Raw genomic sequence first — 18,578 nt, forward strand, 5'->3', positions numbered from 1 at the left:
CATGGATTGGGTGATTGGGTGGGGGTGGTGTTGTGGTGTGTGATTGTGTTCATGGATTGGGTGATTGGGTGGGGATGGTGTTGTGGATGGTGATTGTGTTCATGGATTGGGTGATTGGGTGGGGGTGGTGTTGTGGAGGGTGATTGTGTTCATGGATTGGGTGAATGGGTGGGGGTGGTGTTGTGGAGGGTGATTGTGTTCATGGATTGGGTGATTGGGTGGGGGTGGTGTTGTGGAGGGTGATTGTGTTCATGGATTGGGTGATTGGGTGGGGATGGTGTTGTGGAGGGTGATTGTGTTCATGGATTGGGTGATTGGGTGGGGATGGTGTTGTGGATGGTGATTGTGTTCATGGATTGGGTGATTGGGTGGGGATGGTGTTGTGGAGGGTGATTGTGTTCATGGATTGGGTGATTGGGTGGGGGTGGTGTTGTGGAGGGTGATTGTGTTCATGGATTGGGTGATTGGGTGGGGATGGTGTTGTGGATGGTGATTGTGTTCATGGATTGGGTGATTGGGTGGGGATGGTGTTGTGGAGGGTGATTGTGTTCATGGATTGGGTGATTGGGTGGGGGTGGTGTTGTGGAGGGTGATTCTGTTCATGGATTGGGTGATTGGGTTGGTGGTGTTGTGGAGGGTGATTGTGTTCATGGATTGGGTGATTGGGTGGGGGTGGTGTTGTGGAGGGTGATTGTGTTCATGGATTGGGTGATTGGGTGGGGATGGTGTTGTGGAGGGTGATTGTGTTCATGGATTGGGTGATTGGGTGGGGGTGGTGTTGTGGAGGGTGATTCTGTTCATGGATTGGGTAATTGGGTGGGGATGGTGTTGTGGATGGTGATTGTGTTCATGGATTGGGTGAATGGGTGGGGGTGGTGTTGTGGAGGGTGATTGTGTTCATGGATTGGGTGATTGGGTGGGGATGGTGTTGTGGAGGGTGATTGTGTTCATGGATTGGGTGATTGGGTGGGGGTGGTGTTGTGGAGGGTGATTCTGTTCATGGATTGGGTAATTGGGTGGGGATGGTGTTGTGGATGGTGATTGTGTTCATGGATTGGGTGAATGGGTGGGGGTGGTGTTGTGGAGGGTGATTCTGTTCATGGATTGGGTAATTGGGTGGGGATGGTGTTGTGGATGGTGATTGTGTTCATGGATTGGGTGAATGGGTGGGGGTGGTGTTGTCGAGGGTGATTCTGTTCATGGATTGGGTGATTGGGTGGGGATGGTGTTGTGGATGGTGATTGTGTTCATGGATTGGGTAATTGGGTGGGGATGGTGTTGTGGATGGTGATTGTGTTCATGGATTGGGTGATTGGGTGGGGGTGGTGTTGTGGAGGGTGATTGTGTTCATGGATTGGGTGATTGGGTGGGGATGGTGTTGTGGAGGGTGATTGTGTTCATGGATTGGGTGATTGGGTGGGGGTGGTGTTGTGGAGGGTGATTGTGTTCATGGATTGGGTGATTGGGTGGGGATGGTGTTGTGGAGGGTGATTGTGTTCATGGATTGGGTGATTGGGTGGGGGTGGTGTTGTGGAGGGTGATTGTGTTCATGGATTGGGTGATTGGGTGGGGGTGGTGTTGTGGAGGGTGATTGTGTTCATGGATTGGGTGATTGGGTGGGGGTGGTGTTGTGGAGGGTGATTGTGTTCATGGATTGGGTGATTGGGTGGGGGTGGTGTTGTGGAGGGTGATTGTGTTCATGGATTGGGTGATTGGGTGGGGGTGGTGTTGTGGAGGGTGATTGTGTTCATGGATTGGGTGATTGGGTGGGGGTGGTGTTGTGGAGGGTGATTGTGTTCATGGATTGGGTGATTGGGTGGGGATGGTGTTGTGGAGGGTGATTGTGTTCATGGATTGGGTGATTGGGTGGGGGTGGTGTTGTGGAGGGTGATTGTGTTAATGAATTGGGTGATTGGGTGGGGGTGGTGTTGTGGAGGGTGATTGTGTTAATGGATTGGGTGATTGGGTGGGGGTGGAGTTGTGGAGGGTGATTGTGTTCATGGATTGGGTGATTGGGTGGGGGAGGTGTTGTGGAGGGTGATTGTGTTCATGGATTGGGTGATTGGGTGGGGGTGGTGTTGTGGATGGTGATTGTGTTCATGGATTCGGTGATTGGGTGGGGATGGTGTTGTGGAGGGTGATTGTGTTCATGGATTGGGTGATTGGGTGGGGGAGGTGTTGTGGAGGGTGATTGTGTTCATGGATTGGGTGATTGGGTGGGGGTGGTGTTGTGGAGGGTGATTGTGTTCATGGATTGGGTGATTGGGTGGGGGTGGTGTTGTGGAGGGTGATTGTGTTCATGGATTGGGTGATTGGGTTGGTGGTGTTGTGGAGGGTGATTGTGTTCATGGATTGGGTGATTGGGTGGGGGTGGTGTTGTGGATGGTGATTGTGTTCATGGATTGGGTAATTGGGTGGGGGTGGTGTTGTGGATGGTGATTGTGTTCATGGATTGGGTGATTGGGTGGGGGTGGTGTTGTGGAGGGTGATTGTGTTCATGGATTGGGTGATTGGGTGGGGATGGTGTTGTGGAGGGTGATTGTGTTCATGGATAGGGTGATTGGGTGGGGGTGGTGTTGTGGATGGTGATTGTGTTCATGGATTGGGTGGGGGTGGTGTTGTGGAGGGTGATTGTGTTCATGGATTGGGTGATTGGGTGGGGATGGTGTTGTGGATGGTGATTGTGTTCATGGATTGGGTGATTGGGTGGGGGTGGTGTTGTGGAGGGTGATTGTGTTCATGGATTGGGTGATTGGGTGGGGATGGTGTTGTGGATGGTGATTGTGTTCATGGATAGGGTGATTGGGTGGTGGTGTTGTGGAGGGTGATTGTGTTCATGGATTGGGTGATTGGGTGGGGATGGTGTTGTGGAGGGTGATTGTGTTCATGGATAGGGTGATTGGGTGGTGGTGTTGTGGATGGTGATTGTGTTCATGGATTGGGTGATTGGGTGGGGATGGCGTTGTGGATGGTGATTGTGTTCATGGATAGGGTGATTGGGTGGTGGTGTTGTGGATGGTGATTGTGTTCATGGATTGGGTGATTGGGTGGGGGTGGTGTTGTGGATGGTGATTGTGTTCATGGATTGGGTGATTGGGTGGGGGTGGTGTTGTGGAGGGTGATTGTGTTCATGGATTGGGTGATTGGGTGGGTGGGGGTGGTGTTGTGGAGGGTGATTGTGTTCATGGATTGGGTGGGGGTGGTGTTGTGGAGGGTGATTGTGTTCATGGATTGGGTGGGGGTGGTGTTGTGGAGGGTGATTGTGTTCATGGATTGGGTGATTGGGTGGGGGTGGTGTTGTGGATGGTGATTGTGTTCATGGATTGGGTGATTGGCGTTGGGATTTGCTGCCCCGCGGGCCCACAGCCCGTTGCCCTGTCCAGCCGCACCTTAATTCAATATCTGCGGCGGGTAATGTCCTTAAAGCGATCGCATTAACGTCGCCCTTACAAGGCCACAATATCATTATGACAAACACGCTTTTGTTCATCGACCATCACTCTTCCTCTCTCCGTCTTTGTCGCGATCTCTCTCTCATCTTCTCGCGGGTTTCTCCCGCAGGTTTCGCGTCATTATTATTCGTCGGCGGGTCGAGTTTGCCCTTTCTTCTTGCGAATGTTTGTGATAACCTCGGGGTGCTTCGTGCATCGTCGGTCCGGATGCGTCGCGGGGTCCTCGCCCCGCAGCTGGACGCGTGGGCGCGCTGTACGGGGTCTCTGCTCGGAGTTTGTGAGCGCGCCTCAGATAATGATTCCATCGGAGTGCAGTCACAAAGCCGCGTTCGTTGGCAGCGTCACAAATCAGCGGTCGATGCCGGGAGGAGCAAGACGCGGCGTGAGGCGTTTTAACGCAGCAGCGGGATCGACCCCTCACGCGGGACCGAGAACGAGGGGAGTGAGGAGGCGGCGATCTCTATATAACGCTCTCCTCCTCTCCCAGCGCTCACCCATGATTCCTGAGCCTGATTTATTGGAGGGACGCCTCGTGCACGTGGTCTGTGTGTACGTGTGCGCCGGAATCCCCCCACCCTAACCTGACCGGGGCTTCTTCTTCCTCTTTACCTATTCACTCCCCCATCAGTCCCACCTTTCTGTGTCCTCCATCCCCTCCCCGATCCCACACCCTCCGCATCGCCGGCACTCCCAACCTCCTGTTCAACATCCTCCGCCCGACCAATGCGCCGCAGCGTCGCTCCGCACGCACCGTTTTGGGCTGCCGCCGGGAAGCGCGGGCGGCCACACCGATCGCCTCGCTGCTCGATCCGGCGTGCTCGTGCACCACCGGACGGAAGGTAGGCGCGCACCTGCTCGACGTTACCCATCTCCGTACAGGGAAGAGCGCGAAGGCCGAGCGATTTGTGCCGACGGGAAACGCGCGACGCGTCTCGCAATGGGCTAATTGCACTCCGATGGAGCAGCTAACGGTCACTGGAGCGGGGGCTTCGTGACGGCAGAGAAAGAGCGATTGCACGAACCGTCTCCCGTTCAAAAATAATTGTTTTGCACTTTTAAAACGTCATCGAAAGGGAAGGAAGTTCGAATGATTGGGCTAAACGTGCACCTGCGCGGAGCTGCGAAAACCGCGCGGACATTCAAAGCGCCGCACGTGGATCCCACGCGATGCTGCTCGATCGATCCGAACCCCATAGACCCTCTACCGGAGCGACCCCGGGAGCTCGACCCGCGCCCAATAGACCCTCCACTGCAGCGACCCCGGGAGCTCGACCCTTGCCCAATAGACCCTCCACCGGAGCGACCAAGGGAGCTCGACCCGCGCCCCATAGACCCTCCACCGGAGCGACTCCGGATGCTCGACTCGCGCCCGATAGTCCCTCCATTCGGAGCCCGATAGACCCTCTACCGGAGCGGAGCGACCCCGGACGTTCGACCCGCGCCCGATAGACCCTCCATTCCGAGCCCGATAGACCCTCTACCGGAGCGACCCCGGGAGCTCGACCCTCACCCAATAGACCCTCCACTGCAGCGACCCCGGGAGCTCGACCCTCGCCCAATAGACCCTCCACTGCAGCGACTCCGGGAGCTCGACCCGAGCCCAATAGACCCTCCACTGCAGCGACTCCGGGCGCTCGACCCGAGCCTGATAGACCCTCCATTCCGAGCCCCATAGACCCTCTACAGGAGCGACCCCGGACGCTCGAGCCACACCCGATAGACCCTCCATTCGGAGCCCGATAGACCCTCTACCGGAGCGACCCCGGACGCTCGACCCGAGCCTGATGGACCCTCCATTCCGAGCCCATAGACCCTCCACCGGAGCGACGTCGGAACATTCGCGGGAGCTGCGTGGACCACCGACCCAAGGCCGCGGATCGTGTGCGTCGTTTATCGATCGCCGGTCTCTGCAAACGTCCGGGTGTTGTCGCGCTCCCCGGGAGGTGGCGTCCTGCACGGAAGGTGCGCCACCCCCTGCTCAAGGCGCCGCTTCATCAAGCGTCGGTCGCGTTCTTAATCGCTCGCGCGATCGTTACTGAGGTCGAAAACGTATTAAGGGGCTTCGCACGTTCGCGATACTTTCCCCCGGGAGCGCGGGAGATGATTACCTCGCGGTAATGGCACTTTTGCGAGCAGCTGGAAGGGGAAAGGACGCCGCGCGCGGGTTACGCTGTGCGGGACCGCGCCTGAGGGTCTCCCGGTGGTCCTTCGCTGTTTTTATATATTTTTAAAATGTTTTGTTTTATCCACATCCTTCCCCACCTCGACTGACGGTCTTCTCCATACGCCAGAGATCGTACAAAGGTGAAGACCTTTTTGGTACTGCGCTTCCCTCCAACTCAATTATGAGAATCTTCATGGGAAAGGGAGGAGTCGATGTGGCTGTTGTAGTTTGCATTCTGTGCAGTCAAGGAAAACATTGGTGTTTTCAAAGCACACCTGTTTCATTGCGATCTAAGGTTCACTCACAGAGGTCACAGTGGATCTTAGTCGTTAACTGCATTCATGGCAAAGTGACAGCAATGTACCTTTACAGGACTTACAATGACATTCATGGGTGCACTGAAAAGGGGAGGGGGGCACAGGGAGTCCATGTTTACCTATTCACTCATATAGGGGAGGTGCAGGTGGTCCATGTTTACCTATTCACTCGTATAAGGGGTGCAGGGGTCCATGTTTACCTTCTCACTCGTATGGGAGGCTCAGGGAGTCCATGTTTACCTATTCACTCGTATAGGGGGTCCATGTTTACCTATTCACTCGTATAGGGGAGGTGCAGGGGGTCCATGTTTTCCTATTCACTCATATAGGGGGTGCAGGGGGTCCATGTTTACCTATTCACTCGTATAGGGGGCGCAGAGGGTCCGTGTTTACCTATTCATTCGTATAGGGGGAACAGGGGGTCCGTGTTTACCTATTCACTCATATAAGGGGGCGAATTGGGTCCATGTTTACCTATTCACTTGTATAGGGGGGTGCAGGAGGTCCATGTTTACCTATTCACTCGTATAGGGGGCACAGGGGTCCATGTTTACCTATTCACTCGTATGGGGGGTGCAGGGAGTCCCTACCTGTCACCTTGCCCATAGTACAGACAAGTACACTCATTTTGCCTCGTACTCCCTTTAATTTAGTAATTTATGCTCCTTGATAAGTAACATGCCCCTTACAAACAATCTCCTTGTGCTCCTTAGACAAAGGCAACGGACAAAGCAATTGACATCGTACATGGGATTTGAACCCGGGTTCCTGTCGTCATGAGCGCTGGCTTCACATGGCAACACTAAGCAGGACAACCCATCATGCACAGACTCCACGGCACAATGTCCTCCACTCAGGTTTTGAGTAAGGGTCTTTATTAGTGGACAACAGCCCATGACCGATGCCGCATATATTAGAGAGAAGAGAGAACCAAGGGGAACAAGTTGCTTCAGGATGCGATGGCCACACGTTTCAAGATCCCCGTTGTCGTCCAATGTCCTTGCAATTTGCGCACACGGACATCGACGCCTCCTAATTCCATTGTCCTAGAAGCACCAGATGTATATGAACCGTTTACGAGTGAGCTTTAAGTACGAGGAAAATTGGAATAACGAGAAGGTGGTAACGATTCTTGCAGTTGTAAAAAGATGGCTTGCAGTCAGTGGGATAATGCACAACGGACGAGTTTGTCTGTAAAAGCTTAAGCCCACAACCAGTCTTGGGAGATAAATACAGGGATAGAAAAAAAAACCCACCATTGCCATGTGCGGTACGGTAAACGGCCTTGTCAGCGGCGTACCTGGGAATTTACGAGCCGCTTTCGTGTGAGACAAGCTGCGCAGATGCGATAGTGTTGTTTGAAAAGGCAAGTCGGTGTGGAGCCGCGTCCCCGGACGTGTCGCCGCTTCTCCGGACGCGTCGCCGCCTCCTTAACGGAGCCCTGGCAACGCCACGACGGTGGAGCACCTGATGGACGAGCTGACGACGTCTCCGAATAGTATCCTGTCCCTACCTGGCGGCGCTGCATTCCTTTTCCCTATTCGCCATGTACACCGATTTGGGAAAGCGGGCAATCACACGAGCGCTCCGCATCCTCCATAGCAGCACGGTTCAACGGCCACGTCCCATCGAGTCTCGCTAATGATTCTTCAAAGCTCAGCACTTGAATCCGAGTCCAAGAAACACCTGCTCAAGGACGTTATGCATTTTAGAGGTTGTTGCTTCGTCCAATTTACCTGTGAGCGTCATTGAAATCCTTGTTCGTTACAGCATATCATCGGATGCCTGTGCATCCGTTCAAGTTGTATCGCATCTTTCGTGTCTCTCGGTCCATATTGTCAGATTGACTTGAACTAGCAGTTTTGTTGATGTACCATACTCCTTGCAGAGCGTAGGTACTACCATCGATCCTTTGTAAGACAAGGAAGCAGCAAGTACCATTTTTAAAGTCTTTAGAATGACTCGGACGGGGGTTTAACTACGGACACTCCAACCACTGCACCACCAAGTCTGATCAACTAGCAGTTGTAACTTCAACAAAATCTCCTCGCTCATCTTCAAATACTGCTGTGACCCAGCCTGAAGTTGTGATGCTATTTCTCTTTCTCAATCCATTTTTTCATTTGTGTTGGCTTAGCGGTTCAGGTGCCGGCTTGGGATCCGAGGATCCTGGGTTCGAATCCCGGTCGATCGCTGAATTAACGCCAGGGGGGTTGACTCATCCTGTCATCTTTCCGAGGTCGGCAAATTGAGTACCAGCTCACTGGTAATTCCCTGTGTGCTGCAAGAGGCGACTAACAGGGTTGGCGTCAGGAAGGGCATCCGGCCATAAAACATTGCTTCAAAAAGGGGACCACGATGCCCAAAAAAGGCCAACACCTGCTCTGCCGGGAAAAATGGCCTCGAAAGGTGTTTTTTTTTTAAGTCCAATTTTTCATTTCTGAATCTTGGAGTGCTTGGATTTGCACATGATGTGTTCTTTGTAGAGGCTTGACTGCAACCCAATGAAATATTCCGATGAAATTAACATGGGATGTTTTTTTTTACTGCACCACAAGTCTTTTCCTCAACACTTTGTTCGTGATGAAACCTGAAGCCAGCACTTCAGATATACAGCATAATTGATTTGAAAATATACAAGTCCATAGAACGTCTGTCCTTTGTCCACTTCCTGTTTGTAACCACAGGCAAGCCACCACCCCAACGTATAAGCACTAAACACGAACCGGTGCGGAGAGGAAGCAGCAAGGGTGGAGGTGGACCAAGGATGCGGCGGAGACCACCGCTGGCCCATGCAGGGCGACGCTCTCTGTGCAGCCTCGCCGCTCTGCTTCTGCACCTCATCTGCATCTGTGCCAAAGGGCACGTCATCAGGTAAGGCGAGGAACCCAAGACTGCATTTCATTGCCTGCCACCTATCTGCTCTCCTAAGCAACAAAGCGGCTTTAATTCAGTTCGAATGAATCCTTTAGCAGTTCTGGCATTGTGATTATGCAGGAAAATTTTAATGTGATGCTGAAGCTTGCAGAATGATGGTGTGACAATTGTGCTGTTCAGATTAGGAGCAAATAATTTGCGTCACTCGTTTTTTGCCACATAATATTCAAGACTGTCCAAAACTGCATGGAATACCGTTGTTCTTGGTTACACAGCACAACATACACACAATGCTCCAAGGCACTTCAAAAAGTATAATGGTGTGTACATGTAAATAGTAAATATATTTATACATTTTATTACTAACGAGCAGGATTACCCGGCGTTGCCGGGTGGGGTGGGGGTGGAATGTGTACTTGTATATAACTGTCATTAATTTTTTTTAAAGGCCTAGGCATTATTGAGCGATTTTTATTTTTTTTATTTATTTATTTGATCCAAAAAACTGACTTTTTTATTTCAGATTTTTTTTTGGTTTGCCTAAAACACTCCCAAGCACTCAGTGATGAACCTCTGAAAGTTTGATGAAGATCCGTTCAGCCATCTCTGAGAAAAATGGCGACACAGACACACAGACAGACCAACAGCTCTCTTATATAGCAGACTAGCCGAAAGCACCCGGCGTTGCCCGGTTTTTTTTTGAATGAATTTACTACTATAATTCAGCTTTTACTTGCAGCCGTAGAAGATTGACTACTATAATTCAGCTCAGCTTTTAATTACGAAATGGGCCCAGCCCGCCGATGTGGGCCTCGACCGGCCTCGCCACCTAACCTATAACCTTCTCGGGGCCCGTCCCGACATTTTTAGTTCTTTTTGAATGAATTTACTACTATAATTCAGCTTTTACTTGCAGCCGTAGAAGATTGACTACTATAATTCAGCTCAGCTTTTAATTGCGAAATGGGCCCAGCCCGGCCGAGGTGGGCCTCGACCGGCCTCGCCACCTAGCCTAAAACCTTCCCGGGGCCCGTCCCGACATTTTTTTGTATTGGAGGTTTCCTCCTATCTTTCACCGTCCAGGAGATTAGCTTGCGCAGACAAACAAAGAAAAACTTTCTTTTATAATATAGAGAGATTATGCATACCTCTGCTGTATAATAAAAAAGTAAAGTAAAAACATTCCCATGTTGGAATATTGCATCTCATTCGTTGAACTTTTTGAACGCTCTTCATCGGTAGTAATCTGGATTTTCTAACCTCTGTATTGAAGTTTTCCAGTTGTACAAAAGTTTGATCAGTCTTGGTAAGAGCTGTGGGTTGAACCGTTTCTTTTTTTCTTCATATATAGGTTCCCCACAGAGCAATCCAACTGGCCACTCAACCACTTGGTGGTGCACCCATACACAGGGACCGTGTATGTTGGTGCGGTGAACCGCATCTACCAACTTTCATCACGGCTTGAGCTGGCACGCTCGCACGAGACGGGACCCGTCCGTGACAACCCGGCATGCTATCCGCCACCGATGGTGGAAGCCTGCCCTCAGGGCCTGGTCTCCACCATTAATGTGAACAAGCTGTTGATGCTCGACCACACTACGGACCGGCTTTTGGCCTGTGGTAGTGTTTTTCAAGGTGTTTGCCAGCTTCTCAAGCCAGACGACTTGTTTAAGTTGGGAGAACCAATGCATCGTGCTGAACATTACCTGTCAAGTGTCAACGAAAGTGGGACCATGGTAGCATTTGTGGTGCCGAGTGATATCGGTGAAGAAAGAGGGGTAAACCGTGATGGGCAGCATGTGCTGTATGTTGGGACCCCCGTTGGAGGACGAGTTGATTACTTTCCAACACTGTCTGCGCGCAAATTGACCGAAGATGCGGAAGACTCAGAAATGTTTGATTTCATCTATCACAATGAATTTGTGTCCTCGCAACTCAAAATTCCATCTGACACCCTTGCATCATTCCCAAACTTTGACATATTTTACATCTATGGCTTCCACAGTGGGGCCTTTGCTTACTTTCTGACGCTGCAGCCTCACACGAGGCCAGCGGTCTGGGGTGGAGGTGATGCAAGTAGCAGGGGCGCACACTTTTCATCAAAAATTGTGCGTCTTTGTCTCACTGACTCCAAGTTCTATTCGTATGTAGAACTCCCGGTGATGTGCCAAAAAGATGGCATAGAATACACAATGATGGAGGCGGCTGTGTTGGCAAGGCCAGACCCACTGATGGCCAAGCGGCTTGGCATTTCCGAACGCGACGACGTGCTGTTTGCTGTGATGGCACGCGACCGGGAGAACCGGCACATGGTGCCGCGTTCATCGGTGCTTTGCATGTTTGCATTGCGCGACATAGATCGGAGCATAACCGAGCGCATACGTAGCTGCTATCGTGGAGAGGGGCGTCTGCAATTGAGCTGGAACCTCAACAAGGATATGCGTTGCCTCTCATCCGTGAGTTAGCTCTGTTTTCTTGTGTTAATGAAATGCCTGTTCGTGTACAAGTTCACTTGTTTTTGCCTCCACAATCAACACCTGTTTGAGGTGATAATTATTGATTTAAACCCTCTCTTTATGTTCAAAACCACATCTGGTGCCATTCTTTGTTGTTGCTTCTTCAGGCTGTTAGTTCATCACACCACCCGTGTAACCCCTAATTCGTCTATAAAACGTTCGACCTCATTTGACTTCATAGCCTATGTTGTAAAATATTTTAACAAGTCTCAAATAGTCTTCACAGAAAGTCTTCACCTTCTTCGTCTCCCAAACAATACACGTGTGTCCTCTCTACTGTTCCTCTTACTCCTCTCCTTGCAACTTCCTTTCCCTTCTATCTCCCACTCCCTCCATTCTTCCTATAATTCACCAAACTCCACTTCTCCAGAATCATCTCCTCTTCTTCTCCATATTCAATTTCTCAATTTCCCTAATCTGGCATGTGCGATATGGAAGTTGACTTTTATAGCATTGCTATTCACACTTCTGAAGAGCTGTGTCAAGTTTTCTCGTTGAGATCTTTAAATTATGAGCAAGGTGACTTCTTATTGTGATTGACAAAAAAAATTGGTCAAACATCATATGTACCATATTTCAATTGAAATTACTTTTGCTTTTCCTCCTATTTCATACATTTCCAGGATTTACCAATTGCAGGTTTACTTTAAGAAAATAGAATAGTCCTTTTAAAATATAAAGAGAAAGGCAACAGTTTAAGGCATTTTGAATTATCCCTAAATTGTATCACTCTTGAGATAAATAGTATTCTTTAATTCATAAATCATTGCTGGTACTACTACTACTACTACTACTACTTATACTTCTTTAATGTCCCCAATTAAGTCCACATTATTGAGGGGTTGGGTGTTTTCCAAATTATTTCATGCTTTGGCCAAAAACTTTGACGAGCCAGCTGGTCAGGCCTGATGTTTGACTGAATATGGTAGGAAATTAGTCAGGAGGAACAGTTTTATGAGGCTGAGACGTCACATTTTGTGAGGGATGTCACATTTAAAGGGATGACCAGCCTGGAAAGCACCAAGACAGTAGATTGAGAATCAAACCCAGGCTGATAGCTTAAAGCTAAGGGCACTTCCTGTGCACCATTTTATTAACAACAAACACTACAATGGCACTTGGTAGAGTGCATATCTCCATCAGGCTGAACAGTTTATCTTTTGTATCCAAATGATGGGCAGGATCCACAATCCTCCCTTCTTCTCAATATAGACCCAGACCTCCAAAATCTAAACAGGTTGTTCTTTTCACATACCCAACTCATCCACCAAGTTTCGTCCAAATCCATCCATACCTGTTTGAAATATCATACTGGACAGTATATCATTTTGGCCCGATCTCCCAATGGTGAAGAATCCCTTAAAACATTCTCATATCCAGATTCGTATTTGAATATTCACCAAAATCCATTGAATCGTCCTTATCACACACCCAACCTGTCTATCAAATTTCGTGTGAATCCATCCATAACTTTTTGAGATGTCATGCTATCTAAAGTTAGAATCCATCCATAACTTTTTGAGATGTCATGCTATCTAAAGTTAGAATCCATCCATAACTTTTTGAGATGTCATGCTATCTAAAGTTAGAATCCATCCATAACTTTTTGAGATGTCATGCTATCTAAAGTTAGAATCCATCCATAACTTTTTGAGATGTCATGCTATCTAAAGTTAGAATCCATCCATAACTTTTTGAGATGTCATGCTATCTAAAGTTAGAATCCATCCATAACTTTTTGAGATGTCATGCTATCTAAAGTTAGAATCCATCCATAACTTTTTGAGATGTCATGCTATCTAAAGTTAGAATACATCCATAACTTTTTGAGATATCGTGCTATATATCGGTTTGGTCCTATCTCTCAATGGTGAAAAATCACTTAAAGAATTCTAGTATCCGGATCCATATCTTCACCAAAATCGAATCATTTCGTCCTTGTCACACACCCAACCTGTCAATCTAGTCTCATCCGAAGTAGTCCATAACTTTGAGATATCCTGGTCACAGACAGATAGACAAACGGATAAACAGGGGTGAAACCATAACCTGCATCCACCTTAGGTGGCACAGCTTACAACTTATCATCTCGCTCTTCCTGGCTTTAGCTGATCTGAAAGGCAAGAGTCTAAACTAAGACATCAGTATTTGAGAACATGATACACAATTTTCTGCAAACATTTGAAGATAGGTGCTTTCTCTTGTAGCTGGTGATCATCGATGACAAGTTTTGCGGCTGGGACACAAATCAACCCCTTGGTGGGTCGGTTGAGGTGAAAGGTACGGCCCTGCTATCGGATTTGTCAGACGGCATGACGTCGGTTGTAACATACATCTACAACAACCATTCCGTCATCTTCGTCGGTACATCTCGAGGAAGCATCAAAAAGGTAACTTTGAGTTTCATGCTTCAGCCATAACCATCTTCATAACCTCACCCCCTCTCAGATAATTTCCGCAACGTGCGCAAATTTGTTTTGGGAAAAAAATACTTTCGAATTATTATGGACAATTACCAAGTAAAGATGGAGTTTTATACAACGGCATTAATTATATTGAGATTTACATAACATTGTGATTTGTACGTATGTATTGTCCAGGTAGTTTTTCTTTGTACATTTTCTCATGACTGCTAAAATCGCAAGCTTATGCATTATTTGTTTGAGAGAAAGTGAACAAAGAAACAATTAGGCATGGCCTTTGTGGCCAATTAGTTGGTTTGCAAGTGATAAATTATTGGTTGTATTTTAGCAACACAAGTGGTGTGCAAAATTGAGTACAGTGGGGATTTGTTAGTGAAGATTCCGGACAGGTATACCAGAGGTTATGGGTTCAAATCCAGCTTCTTAAGGAAAGTGCAGTATTCGGGGTTTGGATTCTAAGCTTCAGGAAGTCGATTTCATTTCAGGACAACCGCCAGCCCGCTATCAGGTTATATCAGTAGAAAAACCTACCTGGCTCACTAATGACATTCTGTATGGGATAATCTGCCTACTCCACCTGGTCTGGTCTACATTTGATGCGAGTCCACTCACTATGGTAGACTATTATTCCCTTCCCTTGTTAAATGAGGCGACTCAGAATGATTTTAGGTCCGGACGTGTATGCTACCAACTTTAAAAAAAAGTTTTGCAAATCGAATGCTCACACCAGTCGAAGTAATGCCAATTACCATTTTTTAAACATACAAGTGCACAGAATTATTAAGGAAATGATTTTCTTTTCTTTTTTTACAAGATATGTACACCTTTACTCCGTATTTTGGAAAATTATTGTTGTTTATTGGACTATTGTTGAGCATCTCGTTAAAATAACTTTATGAATACCACACACCTTATAATGGGGTTGGTTACTATTTTAGGCCCAAAAATGCAAATACCGGTACATAACAAGTCACCTTATGGTTTCCTGCTTTAAAACTTTTATAATAATAATAATAAAACACAATAGGTATCCATCCTGGAAGGATTGCATCCCTAATATTAGTTCGCTTACAAGGAACTCTGACGCAGGAGGAGGCCATTAGGCCCATCAAAGCCTGCTATTCTACTAGCGGGCACCCCCGCCCTCCGGGTGGAGTACTCTTCTCAGCTCGGGCCTGATTTCATGCTGGAGTACGTCTACTGGGGTGAAGCTAAAGCATGTGCTCATCTTCTGGCCTTGAATGGCCACTTAATGCCAGTACTGGGCTTGGAACCAGAGATATAACCGGGTAGAGGAGTAGCAGCCAAAAACCGAATCCTATCTAGGTTCCTCCTGATGACTCCATCTTTGTCTTTTTGGGTTCCTCCTGATATTCCATATTGTATTTGGTCAGTTGTTTCATTTGGATCCTCTACATATGCCCAAGGACTGTTAAATGTCCATTTTGGAGTTTTGGTGACACCCACGTTTGCTCCATTATTGTCCCCCGTCGCACCGCGGAGCGAAAGAGGGACTATGGTTTTCCCCTCCATCCGTGTGTCCGTCCGTGCGTACGTGCGTATGTGCATGCGTGCGTGCGTAAGCGAAGGACCGAATTCGAATTTGGTGTGTGGGTGCAACCCACGTCAAAATCCAAGACGGTCACCGCCATGTATGTCTGACACCATGTATGTCTGAAACTTGTGAGCGGAATATCTTGAAAAATAAGCGAAGTACCAACTTCTAATCTGGTGTGTGGGTGTATCTAGGCATAAGGAAGAACGCTATTGAAAATTGGGTCGCCACGTCAAAATCCAAGATGGCCGCCACCATATATATGTCTGAACCTTGTGAGCGAAATATCTTGAAAAATAAACGAACTACTAACTTCTATCTGGTTTGTGGGTGTATCTATGCATAAGGGAGAACGCTATTGAGAATTAGGTCGCCACGTCAAAATCCAAGATGGCCGCCTTGCGTCTTCCACTTTGTCAACTCACATCACTTCACCGAAGGAGGACCTAGGCGTAACGCTTGTTATAATAGTAAGATTCAATGTAATCTATTCAATGTTACTGATCTGAATGTAAAATTGAAAACAATTTTTTGTTGGCCTGCTTAGAGTTCCCACTTGAAACACTGCAAATCTTTAGGCTCAGAATCCAGTTTTATATCCGGTTTACTATATGGATGAAATCAACAGGACGTTGATCAAGGTATGCTGACCACCGTGGGAAGCATTAAGCTGATTTTCTGGCATTGACCCTCGTTTTGCCCGGACGAAGGGTTAACGTCAGCAAGGCTGACTTAGGATACCTTTTCATCAATTTACTGCAATCAAAGACCAGTATGAGTATCTTACAGTAGCTTTCCTGACCTCTGATTGGACGAAAATGCTCAACCTATCTTTCCAGCCACGTCGACTCATTTTAATACAACCACAAGCAGGAAGGATGTTTTTGAATTATCTCTCTCAGCATGCAATTTACAAGCATGCTTCTTTGTGGGATATTTATATGGCCACATAGTTGTTTTTTTTTTTTACAGTGTCTAAGGCTCAGGGAGAGATAATACACATATCACCTGCAGGATGATGACATTTGAAGGTGCTAATAAATTACCAGGCTATTAGTGAAGAATGGAGAAACCAACATGATATATGGGATTGGAACCTGCAATTCCAGCATCATGAGCTGTGTGCTCAGCGAGGAATGTCAAAGAGATCAAGCCAAGTAAACAGACACTCAAAGTAGCTTCATCACTGTTTGCCTCTCACAGCCTCAAATACCAGTTACTTACTCATAGGGACATCTAATAACTTTGAGGAGATGGGATACCCGACTTAATGACTTGATAAATCCAATGTGCTCATTGATCGGCATTATATGGAGATAAGAGTTTACTCAAAAATGCATTCCTCATATTCATAAATATGAATTCATAAATGCCCTTTCAAAAAAAAAAAAAAATTCAATTCATTGCCGTCATCAGCTAGAGCGAGCAGGATCGTTCGGAGGTGGTACGCTCGCATTTGAGCTGCTGAGTCTGGGTTTGATTCCCGACCTGACTTTACAAACCATCACCCATGTGCTTTACAGGCAAGGCGTTGCATTAATGATTGCTCCATCTTTCCGAGAGACGTTAAGCCAGGTGTCCCATCTGCCAGGTGCTGCTTGTATTCACCGGTGGACGTTAAACACCCCAGGGTTCCTTTCACAAGAATAAGCCATTATTTTCAGCATCCTGGTTAAATTCCAAAATCCTGCCCCGACTACCGCTGGGAAAGGCAATTGCAACCTACCCAGTGATTCCACGCCTTGAGACTGCTTCGGCGGCATGGATTCTCTGGAAAAGAGAGTATGGACATCGGATTGGATTCGATCATCAACTACAAGGTGATTTATCTCAGAACCGTCAACAATAATCAGATGTTTACAAACCCATGGGCAAATAAAGATGTATCTGAAGCTGGCTACTTTATTTCATTGGCTTTCATTATATAATTTTTGCTTTTCACAAATTCGATTGTAGAAGAGTAACATTTGCTCAAATTTAACCATTGAACCAAGCACATTTGGTCTATCTTTTCATTCTCTCTTTTGAAAAGCATTTTCCTTCATCTTTCCTGTCAATCTTTGTTATCTTTCTTTCTTGCATGGAGCACATTGAGACCACTAACTGACACTGGAATGTGATAATATTCCTGTTACTGTAATGTGATAATACTCCCATTAAAGCGTTGATCACGATCGAACAAGACATTTCCAACTTATAAATAATAAAGCGTGCACTCGAACCTAGCACCATCACTTTTGCAACTTGCCTTCAATATATAATTGTCTATTTTCATTACTGGACTGGGACATTTGTCGCCTGAAAATTTTCATCCCCCCTCGTGCAACCGATGTTGCGAATTATGGATGAAAATAAAATGGTTGTACGACTGGTTTCCTGATAAAGGGGTGACTCAAAAATTGACAAAAGGACCTAAAAATTATATATATATATATTGGCGTGTGACTACCCTTGGTGATCACCTTAGGGTAGCACGGATAGCCAAACGAGCTTTACTCCGAGGCACTCGGTTCAAAATGTGGCAGAGTTAATACATGCGAGGGGGGGGGGGGGGGGGTTAGGGGGGGAGGGGCAAGGAGGATGATGATGCTGAAAAGCACTGACCTGAACGGATCCCACTGTCAGTCCTCAAAGCCGCAAAGAAAAAAACAAACGAAAACGGATTTAAAATGCACAAAAATAACAGGTTTATTCAAAGAAATGCCGGTACAAAATAAAACACGGCGAAACTAAATTTCCTATATGGAGTGCTCCCACAACAGACCCAAACATGGACACAGGGAAAGATAACGATATATAAAATAACTGTGTGTGGTTATTTCATGCACTTAGCTGTGATCACTTGTGGGAGGTCTCGTCAAGAATCGTCGGCCCCAAGTGCACAGTCTGGACCCGGCCCTATTATTGGAGGGAAGAAGGCCGCAGTCCGCTCGTCCGCATGCTGCTAGGCCTCACCGGCCGTCCTCTCACTCTTGGCCTCGTCGAGCATGAAGTGAACAGGAGTTGTTGCGCAGCTCCTCGTTCCCAGCTCTTGGTTCGCAACTCGGCCTCCTCACAATCCCCAGCAAGGTCTCGGCACACTGTCGCCCACACCGAGGTCCAGAACGTGAAGAAATGGAGAGAATCGTTGGCGCACAACCGTCTCCACCAAAGTCCGGACCCAAGAGAGAAAATGTCTGCCGCACTAGTATTTTGTCCGTGCCGCTCTGATGTCATCCGTCCTCTTCACCAATCAGCCAGTCCCATCTTTTCAATCCTCACTGTCACTCAATGC

The 18,578-nt window shown here is 47.7% G+C and overlaps 1 protein-coding gene across 3 annotated transcripts in view; it reads left to right on the top strand.

Annotated features, from left to right (window-relative positions):
• The first annotated feature begins 4,077 nt into the window (after nucleotides 1-4,077).
• The window catches only part of LOC137438937 (plexin-A1), a 583,415-nt gene continuing 568,914 nt past the window's right edge, over nucleotides 4,078-18,578 (top strand). For all 3 annotated transcript variants that reach the window (XM_068134429.2, XM_068134443.2, XM_068134436.2), the window contains exons 1-4: nucleotides 4,078-4,291; nucleotides 8,621-8,807; nucleotides 10,162-11,266; nucleotides 13,534-13,716. In XM_068134429.2, coding sequence (XP_067990530.2) covers nucleotides 8,701-8,807; nucleotides 10,162-11,266; nucleotides 13,534-13,716 — 1,395 coding nt within the window. In that variant the 5' untranslated portion in view covers nucleotides 4,078-4,291; nucleotides 8,621-8,700. The remainder of the gene's footprint in view (nucleotides 4,292-8,620; nucleotides 8,808-10,161; nucleotides 11,267-13,533; nucleotides 13,717-18,578) is intronic.

The sequence above is a fragment of the Myxine glutinosa genome, chromosome 1, assembly GCF_964187855.1.
Source record: "Myxine glutinosa chromosome 1, kmMyxGlut1.1, whole genome shotgun sequence".
Classification (NCBI taxonomy): domain Eukaryota; kingdom Metazoa; phylum Chordata; class Myxini; order Myxiniformes; family Myxinidae; genus Myxine; species Myxine glutinosa.